The sequence below is a fragment of the Vombatus ursinus genome, unplaced genomic scaffold, assembly GCF_900497805.2.
Source record: "Vombatus ursinus unplaced genomic scaffold, bare-nosed wombat genome assembly UNPS02014809.1, whole genome shotgun sequence".
NCBI lineage: Eukaryota > Metazoa > Chordata > Mammalia > Diprotodontia > Vombatidae > Vombatus > Vombatus ursinus.
This window is the reverse complement of record NW_020954587.1, coordinates 20,483,320-20,504,607: the sequence shown is the minus strand read 5'-3', so window position 1 is coordinate 20,504,607 and position 21,288 is coordinate 20,483,320. Positions and strand designations below refer to the sequence as shown.

The following is a 21,288-nucleotide window of genomic DNA, read 5'->3' as shown; positions in this document are numbered from 1 at the left end:
TTGTTTCATTTTTATATTTGCTCATGAATATTTTTATGCCTATTTTATAAGCCTAAACACTAAATTAAGTCATAAGACCACTGGAAACCTGGTAAGCCACACCTGCCACTTAATAGTAGCTTGAGAAAGTTACTTAACTTCTTTCGTGGAATCACATTTTCCTCATCTGTAGAATGCCATGAGAAACAAATAAAAATTCATTTAATGTTGAAAATCCTCAATCCACTGGAAAAGTGACACCATTTTGAAGACAGGCATTGCAGTTAAAATGGTCAAAACCACCCTTCCCCTGTAAAGAAGCAAATGTGGAAACAATACTGGCCATAAAAATTTGATAGTATTTATTTATCATCTTGGAATACAAACAGGATCTTTTAACTTGAGATGTTCAGTTAACCTGTTCAGTCATTTTGATCATCATCCCAATTCTTTTTTCCCGTTGGAGGTTTTGGCCCACCAGCTGGTCTTGCCATGATTATCTATTTAAAAAAAAAGAAAGAGAGAAGAAAATCTTTATGACATCAATATATTGTATATAAATGCAAAACATAATATAAAAAACCATTCTATATGAAACTCAACTGTATGTAAATCAGATAAAGTGAGACACTTTAAAGTTATTTCCCTTCCCCAATTTTATGTTAGCACAAAAAATTAACCTTGGCAGGTTCAATCATCATCATCCCAGCTTTATTTTGGAGCAAAACCTGGTATAGCATCTAGGATTTTATGGTATTAGAACTTTAAATCTGTCCACGAAGAGATTACAAAAGACTTAAATAGCTAATGATTACAAGTACTTTGAATAAAAGTTTCAGATTTCTTATACTTTTCAAAAAATGGGGCAACTTAGGTATCTCTAGGGGCACTCCTTGTTCTCTAAGATCAAAGACTTTGATTGCAAGATCTTTCAGTATCCTAGATAATCTGAGTACTCTCATCTCCTCACCTATCGTAGGCTCTTTTCTCTTAAGCTATCCAATAATGACCACATCACATCTTTCAAATTCCTTCACTTAAATTAGCTGAAATACATCCTGTTTTATAAATCCTATTTTAAGAGTTATAGAAAACACTTCATAATCTTTAGGGGAGAAGATACTCAATTTAGAAAATTAGTTTTTCAATTAATAGAATTTTTTTTCAACCCACCTGATCAACTCTGAGTACAGTAACTGCAGCATTAGTAGCCAACTTGATAGCCCAATATTTTCCAAGGTAAGTATCTAGAATGCCAGCTTCCAACACATCCTTTACTGCAGCAGTTTCAGCCTGCCAATAAAACAAAACTATGTTTATTCTTTTTCTTTCTAAACATGTACACACCCAAATGCAAATTATAAGCCACAAAAAACTCTTTTAAAATCATTATGTGAGAGGGTTTGTTATTTCTTAAAACAGTGAAAGCTGGATTCCTAAGTATCTTAGTAGAACCAACTGATAAAAATTAAATGTACTACAATTTTATATCACTAAAACTTCATTAGTCATGTGAATGCTAAAAGAGAGTTTTTACAGTTGTATACTCAAAAGAAAATAGTTGTCCTCCAACCTCAATATCTAATCCAACATTTTTGTTTCCTTCTTGGTGTACTGCATAAAGTTTAGAGATCACTTCATTAGCCTTAACTCCAGAATTTTCTGCCAATGCCCGGGGAATAGCTTCAAATGCTTCTGCAAATTTCTTGATGGCATATTGTTCGAGCCCAGGACATGTCTAAAACAAAATAAAATGTTTTAATATTTTAATTTTGGCCTAAGTAGAAATAAACAACAGAGAAATTGGCATACCTCTCCGTAAGATGTGATCTGTTTGGCCAATTCGATTTCTGTTGCTCCACCTCCAGGTACAAGACGCTTATCCTATAATGAAGCACATACTAAGAGTTCAAATTTGTAGTAGTTTGATATTTAGAATAAAGTCAAAAAGCTTCATTTCTATAAAAAAACAACTATTACAGTGCCCCAGCACAGGCAGGTTACCTAGCTAAAAGAAAACTTCAAAGCTATTGCTTGGGGGGAGGAAGGAGTGGTATATGATTGGAAATAAGGTAATGACAAGAAAAAGTGTCTTTACTACAGAAAATTATTTATAGAATTTTAGAGATATCAAGACATGAAAAAGATTAAATTTCTCTTAAACTAAATTTCACTAAGCAAGCTTGTTTTTACATACCCTTGTGAGAACTTTGAAAGTATTAACACCATCATCTACTGCCCTTTCTATGTCATCCATTAGATTATCTGTAGAACCTCGAAGTACTATAGTAGAAATGGCACCATCTTCCTTTTCTGTAAGAATTGAAATGTGGAGGTGTTTTGTTTTGCTTTTTTGAAAAGGTAGTGAAAAAACACTGTCAACCAGAAGCAATTATTCTTCAAAGGCATACTTACCATGCTTAAAAACAACCACTTGTGTGTCTCCAACCTCTGATAAATAAACACTGTCACAATGGCCCATTTCTTCAAGGACAGGGGGAGTCTGGAAAAAGAATTCTATTAATATAATCAAAGTAATAAAAAACATTCCAAACATGAACTTAAATCCAACTTACTTACCAATCTAGGAAGGGCAATAGCACCAACAGTTTTACACAGCCTTCGGAGATCCCATTTTGAATTCAACCTTTTAAAACAAAACAAACTTGTAACTGACTATTAACATACATAAAAAAGGTATGGCTTATAGACTACACATGCAACTGCAATTTTCTACCACAAATCCCCCCTAAAATATTTTGCAATGACACTCCAATGATAGAATTTTCTGGTGTCCTTCAGTTTATACTATTTGTTTCAATGCTCTACCATGGTTAGAAAAAGGGGGGGGAGAATTTGGTTTAAGAATCAAAGAACCTCTGTGTTCAAGTTTCATATCTGGCTTATACTCTCTGTATGACCTTAGACAAATCATAATAAACAGGTTCTTAGTTTCCACATCTGCAATATGGGGGTGGGGAACATCAAGTATGTTGGAGAGATGTCCTAGGTATCTTCTATCTCCAAATCTGATTCAATGAAAAGTTATCTGTACGTATGCCTTCACAGTCAGGGCATGTTCACACTTTGTTTACAAATTGTGTTCTTCACAACATCCCTCTAAGTAGTTCAATTATTAGTTCCTATTTTACAAGTGAAAAACTAAAGTTGCCCAAAGTTCAGAGGTATGATAATAGCTGGGACTGAAACCAATGTCTTCTGATCCTCTGTTTAGTGCTCTTTCTATTACTTTCCCAGAATTATTTTTTCTCCTGAAGTTGTCATGTAGCAGCAAATAAAAGTAAAGCTCAGTGTAACAGTAAAAGGAACTCATGTTCAAACAGGGCCTTATTTGCTCTGTATTTGGAGCAGCATACAACACTTCCACGCATCAAAAACAATGAGAAAGGGAAAATGTGAAAACACCAAAGATATAAATCACAGAACTTATATGGAGGATTGAGAAGTTCTATCTCTAAAGATGTGCTTGTTTGAGTGGTCAAAGCCTATATATGTATCAGGAAAGTATAAACTCTGATTCAACTAAGGCAAATTCTAAGCTAGAAAGACTTCAAATATGTTACCCATACAAAGTAGTATTTTTGCCTACTGTCCCAAGACCAGCCTAGTTAGGCATAAAGCTAACTCACTGATAGGATGTTTGTCACTTTGTGAAGAAATATCTTGCCATGGGAATCCATGAAAGAAAGAAAAATACAAAATTATTCTGTCTTGTACAAATTTCTAGTTCTTCAGTGAGGGTGGCAGAGCAATGGAAAAAAGGCCAAGGGGTGCGAAAACTCACAATTTTCAGACTCTGAATTGAACTACTGGTAATGTAAATATAAGATCCTTGTTCATCAACCTAGTTGTAATACTGAACCCCATAAATAAAATTCATAGACTACATAAAGCTGAGGAGAGATATGAATGAGACAGAAACTAAAAAAGGTCTTCATGGGCCAGCACACTGGCCTGAAATGAATACGCTCAAATATAAAAGGGTTAAATGTAACGTTTTACATGGATTCCAAAACACAAGATAGCAGTGACAGGACTTTATAGAAGTCTGTTTAAAAAAGATCTGGTCATTTTTAGCAGGGTGTAAGCTCAATATATGAAATGATGCTATGATATGGCAGTCAAAGTTAATGTAATTTTAGGCTACACTAAAAAAGACACTGCTTAGCACTAGGCAAGTGGTAGGCTCACTTTCTCACATTCATTATTTGCTTTTCCAGGGAAAATCCCCATTTAGCAGCAACTTCATTTCTTTCTGCTTCATTAAGAACTCATACAAAACAAGATTTCAGCAATTATGCCTTCTCTCCATTGACTTTTGGCAGTTTGGTAAGCAAACATCAAAAAGCATCACCAAAAAAAACAAACAAACAAACAACTAAATACTTGTAACTTGACAGGAAACAAATGGCAACCAGTGGGGGATTTATTTCCAAACTACTAGTTTGTGTGTGAGCTATGAACATGTTAGAGCAAAAGTCAAAATCAATACCAAATCAGAAGACTAAAGATGAGAAGACACTAAATGGAATTGCTACAGCTTCAGTTGCTATTCAAAAAGCAGAAAAATAATGAAACAACAGTAACAAAGACCATTACAATTTCCTATTAAGTTTAACAAGGAGACTAAATAATCCCAGGAACTGCCTTGACCCTTTAAATCTGTTTACCTGTTAAGCAGGGATATAGAAGGCAACAGCAACACCAGTTCAGAAAACTACAACCAACTGCCAAATCCAGCTAGATTCTTATTTTTGTATAGCCCATGAGCTAAGAAATGTTTTGGGCTTTTTTTTTTGAGTTTTTAAAAAAAACCATTTGATAATGTTTATGAGAAAATTTAAAACACTCTTAGTTCACAACCCATAGGTAGTCAGCTTTCATATACAGAACTGAAGAACAACAGATGAACAAAAATTAAACAGATATGTCAGAATTTCATCATCACTATTAGTTCCACAATCCTTTTTAGTCAAGACTAGTTTTAATTAGAATAGAAGATTTTCGATTGACACAGCTAAGTAGGAAAAAAGTTCTATTTTATAAAATTACCTATGTCATCCGGAAAATGATGGCTTTCCTGAAATTCACTGCTTTTTAGAAGGTTCCAATATATTGGGAAAATTACTCAGTAATGGTTATCTTGTACAATACCCCCTTCCAACTCATATACATAAATATCTATAGGCAACATTTTGTGAATAATTTTTTTTGCCATATTGAGTGGATTAAGTATGCCTATTGACCAGACTACTGCATGCATCTGATGGGTAACCCAATGAATTATTCCATTGCTTGCAGGCACTGTAGATGAATAAATAAAAAAGCATTTCTTAATGCAAATTACAAAGGGGGAGGAACTCATGTAAGATAGTTCAGCGTCAGGGCATATGGAAAGGCCTGGGAAATCCTAAGGGTACAGCAATAAGGTGGATGTCAAAGCCCAAAAGTCTTTAGAGTGCATCAGTAGATCAGATGACTGCTCAGAAGACCTTAGGACATGGTGGTCCTCCAACACAACAGGAGGATTAGAATTGATATTTCCCATTTCATCCAAGAGGTGTGAGCAGCAAGTTCCTGTTCCACCTCGTGGAATTTGTATGCATGGGTCAGGGTATGGGAGCACATGGAAGGGTAGTCATTAAGCTGGCCCAGAAATGAAGAGGTGTGGACTGCATTTGGGCAACTGTACATCACTTTAAATGATTCCAAGCTGTTTCCTGATAGAAAAAGCACCAAATAATATCAGTATTCTTCAGATTATGCTATATGGCTACAAATCATGCAATACCACAATTAAGAATCAAAACTCCAAGTGACTTAAAGGGCATAAACTGGTTGTATCATATTACCAACAATGGCTTGTGCGTAAGAAGTATATTACACCAAGGAAATTTATGATTAGAAAATGGGGTGGAGCTGGGTTGTTCATGGGACAAAGTGAGGGATAAGAAGACAGCCTAAATTATGCTGGTACCCTATTTAGCAGCTTTCAAAAACTGGGAGGGGTGGGGGTGGTAAGAAGAGTCCCTAATTCCCTTTAAGGGGGTCCAAAAGGTTAAAAACTAATTTCATAATAATACCAAGACACTGTAATTTCTAATATGGTAAATAGTAATAGGTCTAACCCATGTAATTAACAAAAGCTCATGGGAGGAGGGAGCAAAGGACTCATTTTTAAGAGTAAAAGGGGTCCTGAGACTCAAAAATTTGAGGACCATTGTTCTACAGGGAAACTTCAAGCTTGTTGGGTACATCTTCTGTGTAGGATTTGTAGAAGGTCATTGACAAGAATCAGTCAGTGATCACTGGTTTCATACACACTCCAAATATACTTTTTATTTTTTTTCGCAATGAAGTAATGTACAAGTGACCTTTCTTAAAAAAATAGAAAAAGGCATTCAATTCTTACCTGACCAACATTATATTGTATTTGTTAGCATAATGAAGAGCCATATCTGCAACTTTGCCACCTGTTACTATTACATTTGCACCAGAATCAGCAATAGCCTTAACTTGCGAATCCATAAGATTTTCTTCTCCTTTGCTAAAATTCATTAGTTCTTCTGCAGTCTTTATCAGTACTGTTCCCTATCAAGATAAAATTTTATTTAAAGTATGAAAAACCATTTAAAATATTTTATTTCATATGAAATTTCTTATTTGTATATTCTGAAACACAACTTGGTTCTTTCCCCTCCATGTCTGTTATAGAAAAAAAGCTGCACAAAAAGACCCTATGTTCCTCAAACTTCAATCTCATGGGCCAAATAATTCTTAAGAATTTCACAGATTCTCAAGATCACAGAAACCCTAGAACTCCTGTGAAGAAATTCAAGGATACTGCTGAAACTTTGCAGTAAAGGGAGTAAGTATGTACCCTGGCCCTACAAGTTTATGCAAGCCTTATATTAAAATGTATGCTATTATTTTGTATAATTTATATTGTATATCATTGTATACTATTCTCTTCAAGGAAATGCTACCTGCACAAAACAAAAAGTTACATTAATCAGTCATGTCCCTTTAAGATACCCACAATAACCCCATGAAGTATATGCTAATTATTATCCCTATTTTGCAGATAAGGAAACCGGGTCAGAAAGAGATTAAGTGACTTGCTCAGGGTTACAAAGTTATTAATTGCCTGAGGCAGAATTTGAATTCAGGTCTTCCTGACTCCAGGGGAGTCCATGGGGAACCTAGCTGCCTCTAAAAGACTGCACCCAGTTTTTTAAATTAACATTCTGGCTATGACTTTAGAAAATTAGTGCACATCTCACAAATGAATCTTTGAGACCATTAATTCCTAAATTGAAGCCTACCTACCTTAGTTTCAGTTATCATGCCATCAAAAGGACAAGAATACACTGCTATTTTAGCATCTTTCACTGAAGTTACATCACCTTCAGTTTCTTTCTTAAAAACCATACCATGCAATACTGAAGAGGAATGGATGCCAGAGCCCTGTGAAAGAAAATATCTTGAAATAACAGTGTCCTGAAACCATACACCTATGGGTAGGATATCTAAATGAACTCTTCAAAAACATATGAACAAATATAGTAAAACATAATTAGCTAGGAACCAAATGAACTAAATAATCAGAATGCTCTCCTCCTCAAAGCATTGTTTAACGCAGCTCCAATGCATTGAATAGATAAAGCTTTAACATGCTTCAATTAACTTGATTTAAATTGGTGTGGTAGTCCCTTCAAAGACAGATCATAATTCTTCTATGACCCAGAAGAGTTGCTATTTTACATGAAAACAATTTATTACTCCACAGTGAATCTGATGATAAAGCTCTCTGAATTTAGCTAGTCTAATCTTAAGATGTCAGATGTAGTCCCCTTCCAATCTGGAAGTCTAACAGAGCTTACACTCCACTGGCATGGCCTTTAAGAACCATCATACTATGATTAGCATTAGAGTAAAACTTAATGTACAGCAGACATGTACTGTTTTATTATAGTGAGATGTCAATCTGCCAACTTCAGCTCCATTCTAGATCAATTTGCTGGTTTAATCCAACAAACATTACAAAAAACAAAAACATGACTTTTAATGTCTGAATACAAAAATGTAATTAAAAAAACCTAACAACAAACTTATAGCAATCCAAAAATGGAGATGTAAAATTACCATATTTTTAACTAAAGGCTAGAATTTCTGAAACCTAAAAATACCCAAATGTTGTAAGGTAATATCCAAATAATAAGAAGTAACTGGGGCTTGAACACAAGCATGACACCAAAATCAGTGGTATCTCCACTATGCTATTCAGGTTATCATAATCTCTGGTGGAGAATTTCTCAATAAATCTCAAAATTAAATACATGAAGGCTATTTTGGTTAAAACAAAAAGTTACATAAGATTGGTTTTCCTATAGTTAAAGGTAAAATTCAACAAACTGTTTTACTAAATTAAAAGGAAATGATTTTCATAACTCACCAGAATTTTACACACTCTGATATTATCAACATTAAAGTGACCAGAATCAGGAAAAATAGATACTGTTGAAGAAATAAGATTATACGTCAAATCATTTAATCAACAAGTATTTATTAAGCACACCACTATGTGCAAGGCATGACTGAGATACAAGTTCAAAGAATGAAACAATCCTCACTCACAGGGAACTTAAATTCTCATGAGGTAGACAATTGTGTGTGTGTGTGTATATACACACACAAACATATACAGCATAAACACAAAATAAATAAATGCAAATATATACAAAGTAGAGTTTGAGAGAGAAGGCACTAGGCAACTTGAGGGAGAAGGGGAACAAGGGAAGGCTTCACGCAAAAGACAAAGCTTGAGCTGTGTCTTAAAGGAAGAAGTGGGCTCTGTGAGGCAGAGGCAAGGAGGAAGTACATTCCAGCTATGGGGGAAAGGAGTGAGGGATTCACTGAGAAAGCATGGAGACAGAAGATAAGAGTGTCACGTATGAGATGCACAGACCAGGCTAGTTTGGCTAGATCAGAGAGCAGGAAGGAGAATAACGTCCAATGCGGCTAGAAAGATAGGTTTGGGCCAGGTTGAGAAAGGGCTTAAAAGCTTTAAAAGAAAAGGGGTTCTCAAGCCAGGGCATAAAGCAAAACAACAGCAGACAACAAAACAGAAACAAAACTACCACCAAAATTACCCTCGAAAATCCCTAAAACCATCCACAAAAATATGATATCCGATCCCTTTAAAATAAGGCAGTCTATAAAGAGAACAGATGGTTCTGAGATGGTTGCTCCGGAAACAACTGTAGACAAGAAAACGTCACTGGGGGAAAATACTCTTGAAATGGCTTCACATGTAAGTGTGATTTTATTAAGGAGTAATTCATTACACCACCATAGAGCTTTTTTACTCCTGTTTCACTGTGCAGCAAGAGAACACAAGAACTTAAAAGAACACTGGAGGAATCTTCTGGCTAACCAGGAAGGAAAGGTAGGAAAGCAAACTAAAATTATCCTACTTCTAACAAACTGTCTAAAGCAGGGGTGGGGTACCTGTGACCTTGAGGCTCCATGTGTCCTTCTCGGTCCTTGGGTGCGGCCTTTTAACTGAGTCCAAGTTTTACAGAACAAATCCTTTTAGTAAGGGGATATGTTCTGTGAACTCTGGATTCAATCAAAAGGCAGCAACTGAGGACCTAAGGGTCACAGGTTCTTCTCCAGAGCACAGGTTTCAAACATGCAGCCCAAACCAGATTAAAATGTAAGTGGAAAATATTTAAAACGAATAAAAATACAGCAGATAATATATTCTGAAACTAAGTTACTACACTGCCCCCACAGGGATCCTGATTCAGAGATCCCCATTTCTATTTTAGTTTGACACCACTTGTCTAAGGGTATGAAAGATTCTTACTGCAGTGAAATGCTCACATGAGAGATGCATGAGTGAACTAAGACTGAGAGAAAAGAAGATTCTTGGCTCCCATCTAACATTCATTCCGGGACATTCAGTCATTTGAATGTTTTCCCCCTTTGGTAACCCCCTTTTATAGCTCAAGCATACATGCATGTGTATGTAATCCACTATTATTTTTACATTGCTCAAAATCATCACATCACTCTCAATTTTAACAACCAAATTAAACTATAAAGTATTGAACTTTTGGAGGAAAAGAGCTGTGTGAGTTCATTAAAATTTACTTACCACATGCCTGGGAAATAAGTTTTGCCAAAAAGACTTCATTTCCATACTGCTTGCTCATAATGGAGGTCTGAAGCAGAGATGCTACTTCATCAACATCTCTAAGATTTTTTGCAGAACAACATACCAAATCAGGAAGAATTTCATGGGCTTTCCTGCAAGCTATTTCATAACCTTCTATGACCTAAAATATGAAGGACAGTAATTATCTTCCCAAACAATAAATGAACCTATGATCTTAACTTGCTATTGTGACTTCTTTTTGATTTGTTATTTTGATGCTCTGATATGTGCCAGGTGGCTAGATCACTCCACAAAATGCCAGCGCTGAAGCCAGAGCAGGAGAAACAAATGTAGAAAAGAAAACATCATTGGAGGAATATATTCTTGAAAATGTTTCATGTATAAAGTGTGATTTTATTAAGCATAGAACCTGGAGACTTGGAAAAGGTCTGCTACCAACATCTGATTAGGGCTTCTTAAGGCCACAGCAGGTGACGAAGCCAAATTCAGGTTCTAGATTGAGCAAGGAGAAGGGACTAAGGCCAAAATCTGAGTCAAATCCCCAAGAGACTAAGCTAAAAGTCAGGCATGCCTGTAGACTGGGGTGAGGGGCAGTGTGGTAGGGCTGCATAATCTTACAAAAGCAGAGGCAATGGTATTTAGATCTCAGGAGACAGGACCTGGGCAAGGCCTGCCCACACCATCCAAGAATATGGAAGGGAGTGCAAATCTGACCCAAGAATCTATTTCCCATCAAGAACTGAGGTTAAATACATTAGTAAACCGAAGAAAATGTTTAATATAATAAAGAAACACTATGAATTAAGAGAAACCAAGGGGTAAACTGGAAAAAGTCAGGAGTTCCAAAACAAGTTCAAATAACACCTCAGGGAAAAGAATGGTTTGACCCCAAGGGCAACAGTACCAGGAAGAAATGAAGCAAAAAGAAATCCATGGGGAAAAAAAATTGGAAGAGTATTTTAAATAGCTTAGAATAAAAGGTTTTTATCTTATAGGCAATAACCTGAAAAAGAGAATACAACTCAAAGCCTCCATGAGACAAAAATAAATATTAGAACAAAGACATAAGACTTAAAGAAATGTAATTCATCTACCATCAAAAACCAGTGATTTGGAAAACAGGTCAAGGAAATTTTAACACGTATTCCCTAGAAAACATGAACAAACAAACAAACAAACAACAAAAAAACAAAACCCTGAACAACATACCTCAATAAATCATAAAAGAAAATTGCCCAAATATATTAGAACTAGGGAATAAAGTAAAAATAGAAAGAATCCACTGGTTACCTCCTAAAACAACAAAATGAAAGTCAATCAAAATCCTGAGTTTCCAGATTAAAGAATACAATCCTGAAAGCTGCCAGAAATAAAGAATTCAAACACCAAGGATCACACAAGCTACCTCTACAGAGGAGAGATAGAAATGACATTCCAAAAGGCAAAAAGATGAAGGCTTATAATTAGGAATAATATTCTATCAAGCAAAATAAAATTTTACAGAGTAAAAAGAAAAAAAAAAACAACCAGACTCAACATAACAGGCTACTTTCAAGCATCTGAACCCAAGCAGGGCAGAATCTTAGAAACGACAACACCAACTATAAGAGCAAACTTTCTAAAATGTAAATACATTTTTTGAGCAACCAAAAAGGACTTAAATAGTTGGAAAAAGTGATGATATGAGGAAGAAGAAACTTGTATAACTGGAGTACTTGGTAAGAAGACTATACAAACACAGAGAAGGAGATATTGTGCTTCCCATAACCTCACTTTCATCTGAACTGGCCAACAGAGGGTTGAACAGAGTTTGGTGTAGAAATTAAATTCAACCAGTCAAGTAAGGACAGGGAAGAAATACTCACAAGCAAAGCAAACTTTAGAGGGCAGATTGTAATAGGATCAAAAGTAAAGAAACAATAAGAACCAGTGATTAGGATCTAGACTAGGGGAAGAAAGGAGAATCAGTTATAGATAGCTAATATTGACCACATTTCTTCTCTTTTACTACCTTCTTGAGTACCAAACCAGTTCTTGGAAAGCAACTTATTTCTTTAAACATTTTCGCTAATTTTCAACTTCACAGTCTCCAACTTCAACACAAAGGTTAACCATTTAACTCTATATAGTCCTTGAATCCTTTGCCCCCTGTGTCTTATAGCTGTTCTTCTCTGTCCAGTCAGTCCTGCCTTAATACATCCTCTGAAAACTGAAGGAAATGCCTCTAATGTCTTCATGAGGCAATCTCATGTTTGTGTATCCATCTGGAGAATATTGTGGTGTACAGTGAGATGTGGTCTACACCTAATCTCTGCCAAACTGCTTTCCAGTATGTCCATCAGTTTTTGTTGAATAATGAGTCTTTACCCTGGATGACATCACTGGATTTATTGATCATTATGCTACAACGTTCAATGCCTTCTTCATTTTGTGTAGCTTATATCCTTTATTGATCAACTTTTCCGCTTGGAGTAGTTCTAGTATTATGAAGTTCGTATCCTTTTCATGTGTATTCATTATTTCTCCTGAGATTCTTGACCACTGTTCTCTAGATGAATGATATTTTTTTTTAGAATTCTGTACAGCATTACTTTTGGTAGTTTGGCTGTTATCACACAATCTGTAAATTAATTTACATAGTATTACAATTTTTATCATGCGTAACACAGCACTATCATGAGAAATTAATTTCTCTCTGATTATTTAAATGTTCCTTTATTCCTGTAAGAAGTATTTTGTAATTATACTAATTCCTGTGAGAGTCTTGCTAGATGTACTCCCAGATAGTTTACTTGTAATGTAGTTATTTTGAATAGAATTTCTTTTTGTCACTCTGAATCAAATTTGTTAATACACAGAAGCATTGGTGATTTTTGTGATTGTATTCTTATATCCTTCTTTACTAAAGCTGACAACTTTCTGGTTGACTCTAGGTAGGGTTTCTCATAGACTGTCGTCATCTGAAAAAAGCACTAATTGTGTTTTCTATTACTATTCCTTTGATTTCTTTCGTCTTACTGCTATAGTTATCATTTCTAAAACTATGTTAAATAACAGTGTTGGCAAGTAACATTCTTGTGCAGAAAGATTCATGTTTATGGATATGACCAACGTGGGAATTTATATTGTTTGAATGTACAATTTGATTATAAAGGTTTTGTTTCTTCTCTTTTGGAGGAATGGAACAAAAGAAAGGCCAAAAAAATCTCAACCAGAACAGGTTTTTATCTATAAAGGAAAAGCAAGCTCTACATAATAAAGATGCAGTTTCATTTATAATCCTTTTCTCTGTTCTATAGCATATGTGGAAATGCTTACTGCCGTTTTAAGTTCAAAAATTGTAAAAAGAAACGAGAAAAGAGAATATAATACATTTGACTAAAATACAGTAGAAAAAGGATAAAAGATAGTCTTTCTTTGCCTCCAATGTTATTGGAAAAACCCCTGACGTTTTTCCATTGCAGATAATTCTGGTTGTTGATTTTAGATAGATATTATTTACTATTATAAAGGAAACTTCATTTGTTTCCTATACCTTTGTTTTAAACAAATGGGTATGGTATCTTGTTAAAAGCTCTTTTTACATATAATAACGTGATTTTTAAATGATTTTGTTATTAATATTGTCACATTTACAATTTTTCTAATAGTAAACCAATCCTACATTCTTGATACAACTCCAATCTTGTCAATGATGTATAAATTTCTTAATATTTGGTTATACCTTCTTTGCTAAACATTTTATTCAATTCAATGTATTTTTGCATTCATACTCAATGAAAAGATTTTTCTTTAATCTTCTAATTTTTCTCCTATATAAATGATTATCATATTATCACATCTGTACTATAAAAGTCTGGTACAATGCCATCTTTCCTGATTTTTGCAAATAGTTTATAATACATATAATATATATATAATATGTATATAAAAACTGGAGTTAATTATATATCCAATATATTTCTTTTTTATTCCACTGAGTATTTATTAAGTACCTACTCTGCTAGAGGTAAGAACAGAGAATGAAATAATGCTTACTTGCAGGAAGCTTAAATTCTCATGGGAGAGACAAAGTACATATAAAAACACATATAGCAAAAAGAGTAAATGTATATATTCAAAAAGAAGTTTGGGAGAAGAGGGTACTAGTAATTTGGGGAGAAGAGATGCAGAAAATGGAGCTTGGAGAGGATCATTAATTTTTCAGGTACTGGGGAAAAGAAGAGAAGATGACATGAAGGCGTTTTGAGATAAATAGAATGTGTAAAGAGGGAGCAGTTCATATTGAATGGTTTCTTCCCCTTCCCCCCAGTTAGAGATAAGGACCTTAACTAAGGGTGAGCTGAGAGAATGGTGGTGAGGATCTTACGGAAGGAAGAAAGGTTTGAAATAGGGTACGAAATAGGGAACGAAATAGGGAGTCTTCTAGAGAGAAACAAAAAGACTTCCTTAATGTATTGATGGCCCAGCTGAGATTGGATTATAGCATGATGTTCAATAAATCCAATGATATCAACCAGAGTAAGACTCATTATTCAACAAAAACTGATGGCAAACTGGAAAGCAGTTTGGCAGAAATTAGGCTCAGACCACATCTCACCATACACCACAATACTTTCCAAATGGATACACAACCCAAATATAAAAAATTACATCATGAGCACATTAGAGGCACAGGGAAGGAGATACCTTTCCCAACTGTGGATAGGGGAAGAGCTCTTGATCAAACAGGAGAAAAGAGATCATGAGAAGATAAACTGGACAATTTTGATTACACAAATTTGAAAGGCTTTTGCACAAACAAGATCAATAAAATCAGAATTTTTCTGCATTGTCTCCTTCTAATTCTCTGATAAAGGTACACTTAGTGAATTAATATCGTTCCCCAATAGATAAATGGTCAAAGAAAATTAACAAGCAGTTCTCAAGAGAAAAAAAATGCTCCAAATCATTAACAATAAGAGCAAAGCACATCAAAAAAACTTGAGTTTCTATCACATACCTATCAGATTAGCAATGACAAAAAAAAAAAAATGAAAATGACAATGTCGGAGGTCTACAGGAAGACAGACATGATGATGTATTCAATTATTAGTGAACCTGTGAATTGGTCCAAACACTCTGGAAAGTAATGTGTAATTATATCCCAAAGTCACTAAAAACCGTACCTACTCTCTGACGTAGCAGTATCACCACTAGGGCTTATACTCCAAAGATAAAAGAGAAAAAAGACCACATGTACAAAAATATTTACAGCAGCACTTTTTGTCATAACAAAAGAACTAGAAAAATAGCATGTGCCCATCAATTGGGGAGTGCCTGAATAATTATGGTATACGAAACGTAATAGAATACTACAATATAAGAACCAATGAAAGGAACAGATTGAGAGAAACTTGTGAAGAAATGTATGAACTGCTAAGTGAAGCGAGCAGGACCAGAGGAATAACTTATATGATGAGTACAACATTGTAAAGGATAATTCTGAAAGACTTAAGAACTCTGCTCAATGCAATGAACATTCACAACTCTGAAAGACTGATGCCTAAGCACACCACCTGGAAAAGTAAGTGCAGAGTGAGACATATATTTTCAGGTATGACCAATACAACGCAAATTTGTTTTGCCTGACATATTCATTACAATGGAACGTTGTGGGAAGTAGTGAGAGTGATGCAAAAAAAAGAGCATCAATGAAAAACACAAAAATATACAGACAAGAGCAAAAGGCAGTTCAGAAGTAAACACAGTAAGGACAATGACTAGTGCTAGCATGTTAAGTACACTTTAATATATTGTAGATTCAGTCTCATAAGCAAACCTCTTTCTGATCTTTATATATGGAAAGGCATTCTTTGCTGATAACCAAGTTTCTAATTAAAAAAAAAAATAAAAACAAAAAAGCCCAACATACAGAAAATCAGAGATCCTACAGAATACATGTATGGCCTATACTGCATTAAAACTAGTAACAGATAATAAATAAAAACTTTAGGTCCTCATGAAAATTAAAGAGGAAATAATTTAAATGGGTAGACAGATGCTTATTGTTCTTGTTTTAAAATTATATTTCAAATCACAGGAAATTACAAAATGAAATACTTGCCTCTGAAACAGACAGGCCAATTCTCAGGAGTTCTTCAGCTAACTCTAGAAGGGCTCCAGCAAATACAAGGACAAAATTTGTGCCATCCCCAACCTCTTGCTCTTGCATGTGAGAAGCCATTACAATCATTTTCGCAGCAGGATGCTGTACCTATTGGCAGAATGAATTTTAATTGAAAAGTTAAAATATTTTTTTTCTTGGACCACTGTCTAAATTTCAGTAAAACTTCCAATATGCCTAATTTAATTTTTTAATTTTTTACTTTCATTTCATTGTAGTTATTACATTAATAAGGCTAAGGCTGAATGTTCAATCTTCCTGTGGGAGAGTTAGCACCACTCTTTTTCTATAGTTTTATACTTTATTCCTAACACAAACAGGCAAGATTATCGTAAGAATAACATCATCCATCCATCATTACCACTGAAAACTGCAGAACTGAGCAAAGTTGCTCAAGAGACACTCTGAGAAAAACATTAAGTGACAAGACACAAGACAGATAAAATTTAAGGATTTTTAAAATAAAAAAAGCACATCAAATTAGAGGGAAAAGCCTTACACAAATGATATCCTTAAGCCCAAGGATGTCACTGTATTTTCTACAACAGGTACAATAACTAATGGTCAGAATGACAACCTTAAGACATCAAGAAGAACAAAGTTCAGTTATTAACACAAAAAGTGCGGGAAAGCATTTAATTTTGAAAAGATTTCCAAGAAAATGCTTAAAATAAATGGTAGTTCTTAAAGAGGAGACCAGTTATTTAGAAAATTCCAAATCTAGAATACATGATTCTCTGGAAACGCTAGCTAAATGGAGCATTACTTTACCAATATTAATGGAATAAAACTTAGCTGAAATAAATTTCTAAAATCCACCTTTCTGCACAGCTATGTTCATTGAAAATCCTCTATAATACTAATCTGAAGTAAAATGTATTTCCTGAATGAGACAAGTTTTTATTATTTAAGAATCCAAAGTATCCTTAATTACTTACTTCGAGCTCTCTTAAAATAGTAGCTGCATCATTTGTCACAAACAGCTTCTCCAGGTGATTGATAACCATTTTGTTCATTCCTAAAAATAATAGAGCAATTCATATTTCTATATCCTTTTAAGATTTACAATCTAACACAATCCCATAAGTACTGTCTTTCCCAGACAGCCATAAAGCATGCATTTTCAATTACTTACTCTTCATAGAGCTTCACATGACCCTAAAATCCTTGAAGGATAGCTCACTCCATACCTTTTCTATAAAACCTCCCAGTCTACCACAGGTAAAAGTGACCTCTCCCACCTCTGAATTCCTAGTAGCATTTATTATCTTCAAAACACTTCAGAGATCATCAAATCTATCCACTTCATTTTAGAGACGAGGAAACTGAGGTCTAGAGATAAAATGATTTCCCCAAGGTCACACATTTATGAGGGGGTGGGGGAACAGCACCAGAAAGCATGTCTCTTAAATTCACTGATCTTTCCATTACAGGAAATTGTGGAATGGAATCTTTGATGGCAAAGCTTCTATCTCATTTTTTAATCTTCCTTCTACCAGTACTCCAGGAAATTGTTCTAAGACATAACTTGCTTAACAAAAATAAAGTCAAAAGAGTTATTAAAATGTTCTTAATAAGAAAATTAGTGACACTGACCTCTGCTATTTCAATTTTGGGTCCATACCCCAAATCTCTTACATAACATCTTAACATTCTAAAACTAATTTATAAGAAATGTCTAATTTTAAATAACCATAAAATGAATCTTAAAACAACTGGCAGTAACTATTAGTGACTCATATAATAAATTTACAATTACCATTTGGTCCATATGCTGTACGGGTAGTCTGGGCAAGCTCCTTACAAGCTTGTATATTCCTATACACAGCTTCCTCTAATCCTGAATAATGCTTTAAAAGAAAAATAGTTAAAATTATACAGTTGATATATTTAATCAGTAAGACTTGTGAAACAGAAAAAGTGTACTTCATTCATTTTTGTACAACACCCCTGCCCCCCCCCCCCCCCCCCGGCATCTTGGATGTAACAAATGCTCCATGAGCACCTTGAACATAAAGGATACTGATTTTTTTTAGAATTATAGGTCAGTTTAGACATCAAAACATGCTTTCTCAAAAAGCAGTGAAAAAGGGTAGGCTATTAATTATTTGTTAATGTAAGTTATATTATTTCAATTCCAAAGGTATCATCAGATCCAAAAACTTTCCTTTTGCTATGATTTTCAAATTTCTCACTTTTTTAAAGAGGAATTTCAGATTGTAATTCAAAATATAGGGGCATTCTATATAATAGATACTATTTCTAAGTGATACCTAATGTCAACTTTGCCATTAACACATAAATACTGCTTCTCAAAACCACTGGACTTCTAACAAGTTCTTTGGGGCAAAGACTAATGTTTTTTCATTTTTGTAACCCTAGAATCTAGCACAGAACCACGTATATATATTAATAGCTTCACAACATGAAAAACATCACAATCTTCCTTTATTTTGACAACAACCTGTGAGATAGATACTAAAAGTAACTGTTACAGATCATCCTCCTATTACAGATAAAGTAGCTGAGGCTCAAAGAATTTAAGTGACTTTGCTCACAGTCATATAACTATTAAGCATCTAAGGCAGGATTTGAACCCAAAGTCTGAGAAATTCCTATTAATCCATATTGTGACCCTGGGCAAACCACTTGACCCCTTAGTATTTCAGGCAATTCTCTAAATCTCTGTTGTAAGGCAGGTGCCAAAGCCAGAATGTGTCACAGCCTTGAACCCAAGTGTTCTTGTTTCTAAGGGCAGTCAGTGCTCTTTCTTCACTACAATACTCTGCATAATGCCGCTCACAATAGGTACTTAATAAATATTGAATTAGATGGAATATAGTAAATTATTTATTGTAAATATGGTTGAGTTCTCACTCAAACTTATTTTCTAGATGACTACATAATTTACAAAGAAAAATTTCTTAAGTTTCTATTAGGAACAAAGTTTTCAAACAAGCACCTGGAATGAATCATATCTCCAGGCTATGCTTGCAAGACCCCAAACTCTTCAAAACCATTTAGCTGTTACTTTATATCCCCATTCAAAACCTCAACTCTTTAAAAATATTCTTTCATCCTGCTGGTGCAATTATATATCCAGGTAAGTAATTCAGCATAAGCAAGCTTAGTCAGTTAAAATTGTAAAAATACAAGAAAAGAAATCATAATGTTATAACAAAAGAATCTCCTACCTGTATCTCTGAAATTACATGAAAGACCAGGTCTTGGGATCATGACCACAGTCTGTCAACCTAAGGCTAGGTAAGGTTAATTCTAATCTTCTGAGAGAAAGGGAAGTAAAAATCATAGACTCAAATAATTTCAGAATTAGTTAGGCAAGACTTTAGTTTAGTCTTGCCTAAGACATTTACTAGGTGAGGCCATGGAAAGAGCCACTTAATCTGAGCCTCGGTTTTCTTATAGGTAAAAGGGGTAATACCTGGAGTACCTATTTCACAGAGGTGTTAGAGGATCAAATGAGATGTCATCATATGCTGGCAGACATGGAAGCTATTAAAGTCAGAGAGCTGTTCAGGATCATAGATCTAGAACTGAAAGTGACATCAGAGACCACCTAGTATAATTCTCACTTTGCAAATAAATAAGTCGAGGTCAAGCTCACGGATAGTAAACACCCGAGGAGTGATTTATACCCTTGTCCTGACTCAGTAAAGACAGTGCTCTATCCACTGCACCACATGTACCATCCCATGATACCTCCATTCAACATAGCACTTGAAGGGAAGGAAGCCTGCCCGCATGAACCTCCCAATGAACTGTTTTGTTTCTCTTATACACTTATTGGCGTTGACACAGGATCATGGGTAATAGATCCAGAGCCCTTTAAGACTATAAGCACCCTGACAAGGACTTGTTCTTACCTTTTTTTTTTTTTTAATCTGCAACCACACCCATTGGTACAGTAGGTGCTTAAATGCTATTTCTTTCCTTCATAATATCATCCCTCGATACACATCCTCCAAAAGCTTTCCCATTCCACTACTAAACAGGATCGGCCGGGAAATGAACTCGGCTAGCGTTAGGGGGGCTTTCTTCAAGAGATAAAAAAGCGGAGCGCTAACGCGTGTCCCAGGGTGGTGCCCCCGAGCACGTGACCACCTCCCACTGCGCCGCCGCTCCCTCCCAGAGGCTGCATCGACGGGAGCCGCGCGCCCGGAGCTCGGAACTGGGAGCACGGCGCGTGGGCCGCCTGTCCCCCACCCCCCCTTCTGGAACCTTCTCCTTCCCAGCGGCCCAGCCTGTGGAGGAGCCCACCCGCCGCAGTTCGCCTTCTTTTTTACCCTCCCACCACAGCGGGCCGCACCGAGCCAACTTCTTCCCCCGCCAATCCCCTCTCATTCGCTTACTTTAGCTCCTTCTTTTAGCATCTGGGCGAAGCCCGGAGCCTTGGGAACGTGCAGCGCCATGGCTGGACGGTAACTATGGATCACAACGGGCAAGACAGGGAACACACCGGAGAAAAAGCACGCACTGGCCGCTGGGAAGGCTGCGCGCGCAACTCCCCACCCCCACGCCTTCCCTCCAACCTCTCTCACTTCCTCTCCCTCCTCACGACCCCTCCCTCCTTCTTCCCCGCCGGACACCCGCTCCCACGCGTTCGGGTACTGGGCGTGGCCTGCGCCGTCTCTGCGGGAGAGAGAAGCTCGGGCTGCCGCGGCCCGGGACGCTGCACCTGCGGCGGGGGGAAGGCCCGGGCGCGCTTTCCCTTACTAGCCTCTCCCAGCTTGGGGTCTGGGCAGTCACGAGCCCCGCCTGTGGGTTGTGTACCCCAAGGCTCTGTCCCAGGGTTCCTCTCGCTTGCCGCATTCTCGGTGACGTCATCAGCGCCCCTAGATTCAATGAGCATCTCCGTGCTCCGGCCTCCTCCGGATCCACCCACTCCGGTCGCGTCCCTCCCTGGGGGGCCTCCCAACCA

The 21,288-nt window shown here is 36.1% G+C and overlaps 1 protein-coding gene and 1 long non-coding RNA gene across 2 annotated transcripts; one reads left to right on the top strand and one right to left on the bottom strand.

Annotated features, from left to right (window-relative positions):
- Positions 1–318: 318 nt before the first annotated feature.
- CCT8 (chaperonin containing TCP1 subunit 8) lies at positions 319–20,857 on the bottom strand. The gene is made up of 15 exons (XM_027875511.1): positions 20,720–20,857; positions 18,109–18,199; positions 17,288–17,367; positions 16,290–16,439; positions 10,163–10,343; positions 8,456–8,517; positions 7,330–7,467; positions 6,413–6,591; positions 2,560–2,626; positions 2,395–2,482; positions 2,177–2,292; positions 1,792–1,863; positions 1,553–1,717; positions 1,153–1,272; positions 319–479 (listed from the first exon to the last, which is right to left on the bottom strand). The coding sequence occupies exons 1-15, from the start codon at positions 20,777–20,779 to the stop codon at positions 402–404; spliced, it is 1,647 nt and encodes a 548-aa protein (XP_027731312.1). The 5' UTR covers positions 20,780–20,857; the 3' UTR covers positions 319–401.
- Positions 2,641–10,153, top strand: LOC114052797. The gene is made up of 3 exons (XR_003570313.1): positions 2,641–4,329; positions 6,715–6,868; positions 9,387–10,153. It is a non-coding gene; the product is annotated as an uncharacterized LOC114052797 (long non-coding RNA).
- Positions 20,858–21,288: the final 431 nt, after the last annotated feature.

Coding starts and splice junctions, on each gene's coding strand:
- CCT8 (XM_027875511.1), bottom strand. CDS start 20,779: ATGGCGCTGCACGTTCCCAAGGCTCCGGGCTTCGCCCAGATGCTAAAA. Junction 8,518..10,162: donor ACTTATTTCCCAGGCATGTG/GTAAGTAAATTT, acceptor TTTCTTCAACAG/TATCTATTTTTCCTGATTCT. Junction 7,468..8,455: donor TCAGAGTGTGTAAAATTCTG/GTGAGTTATGAA, acceptor TTTCTTTCACAG/GGCTCTGGCATCCATTCCTC.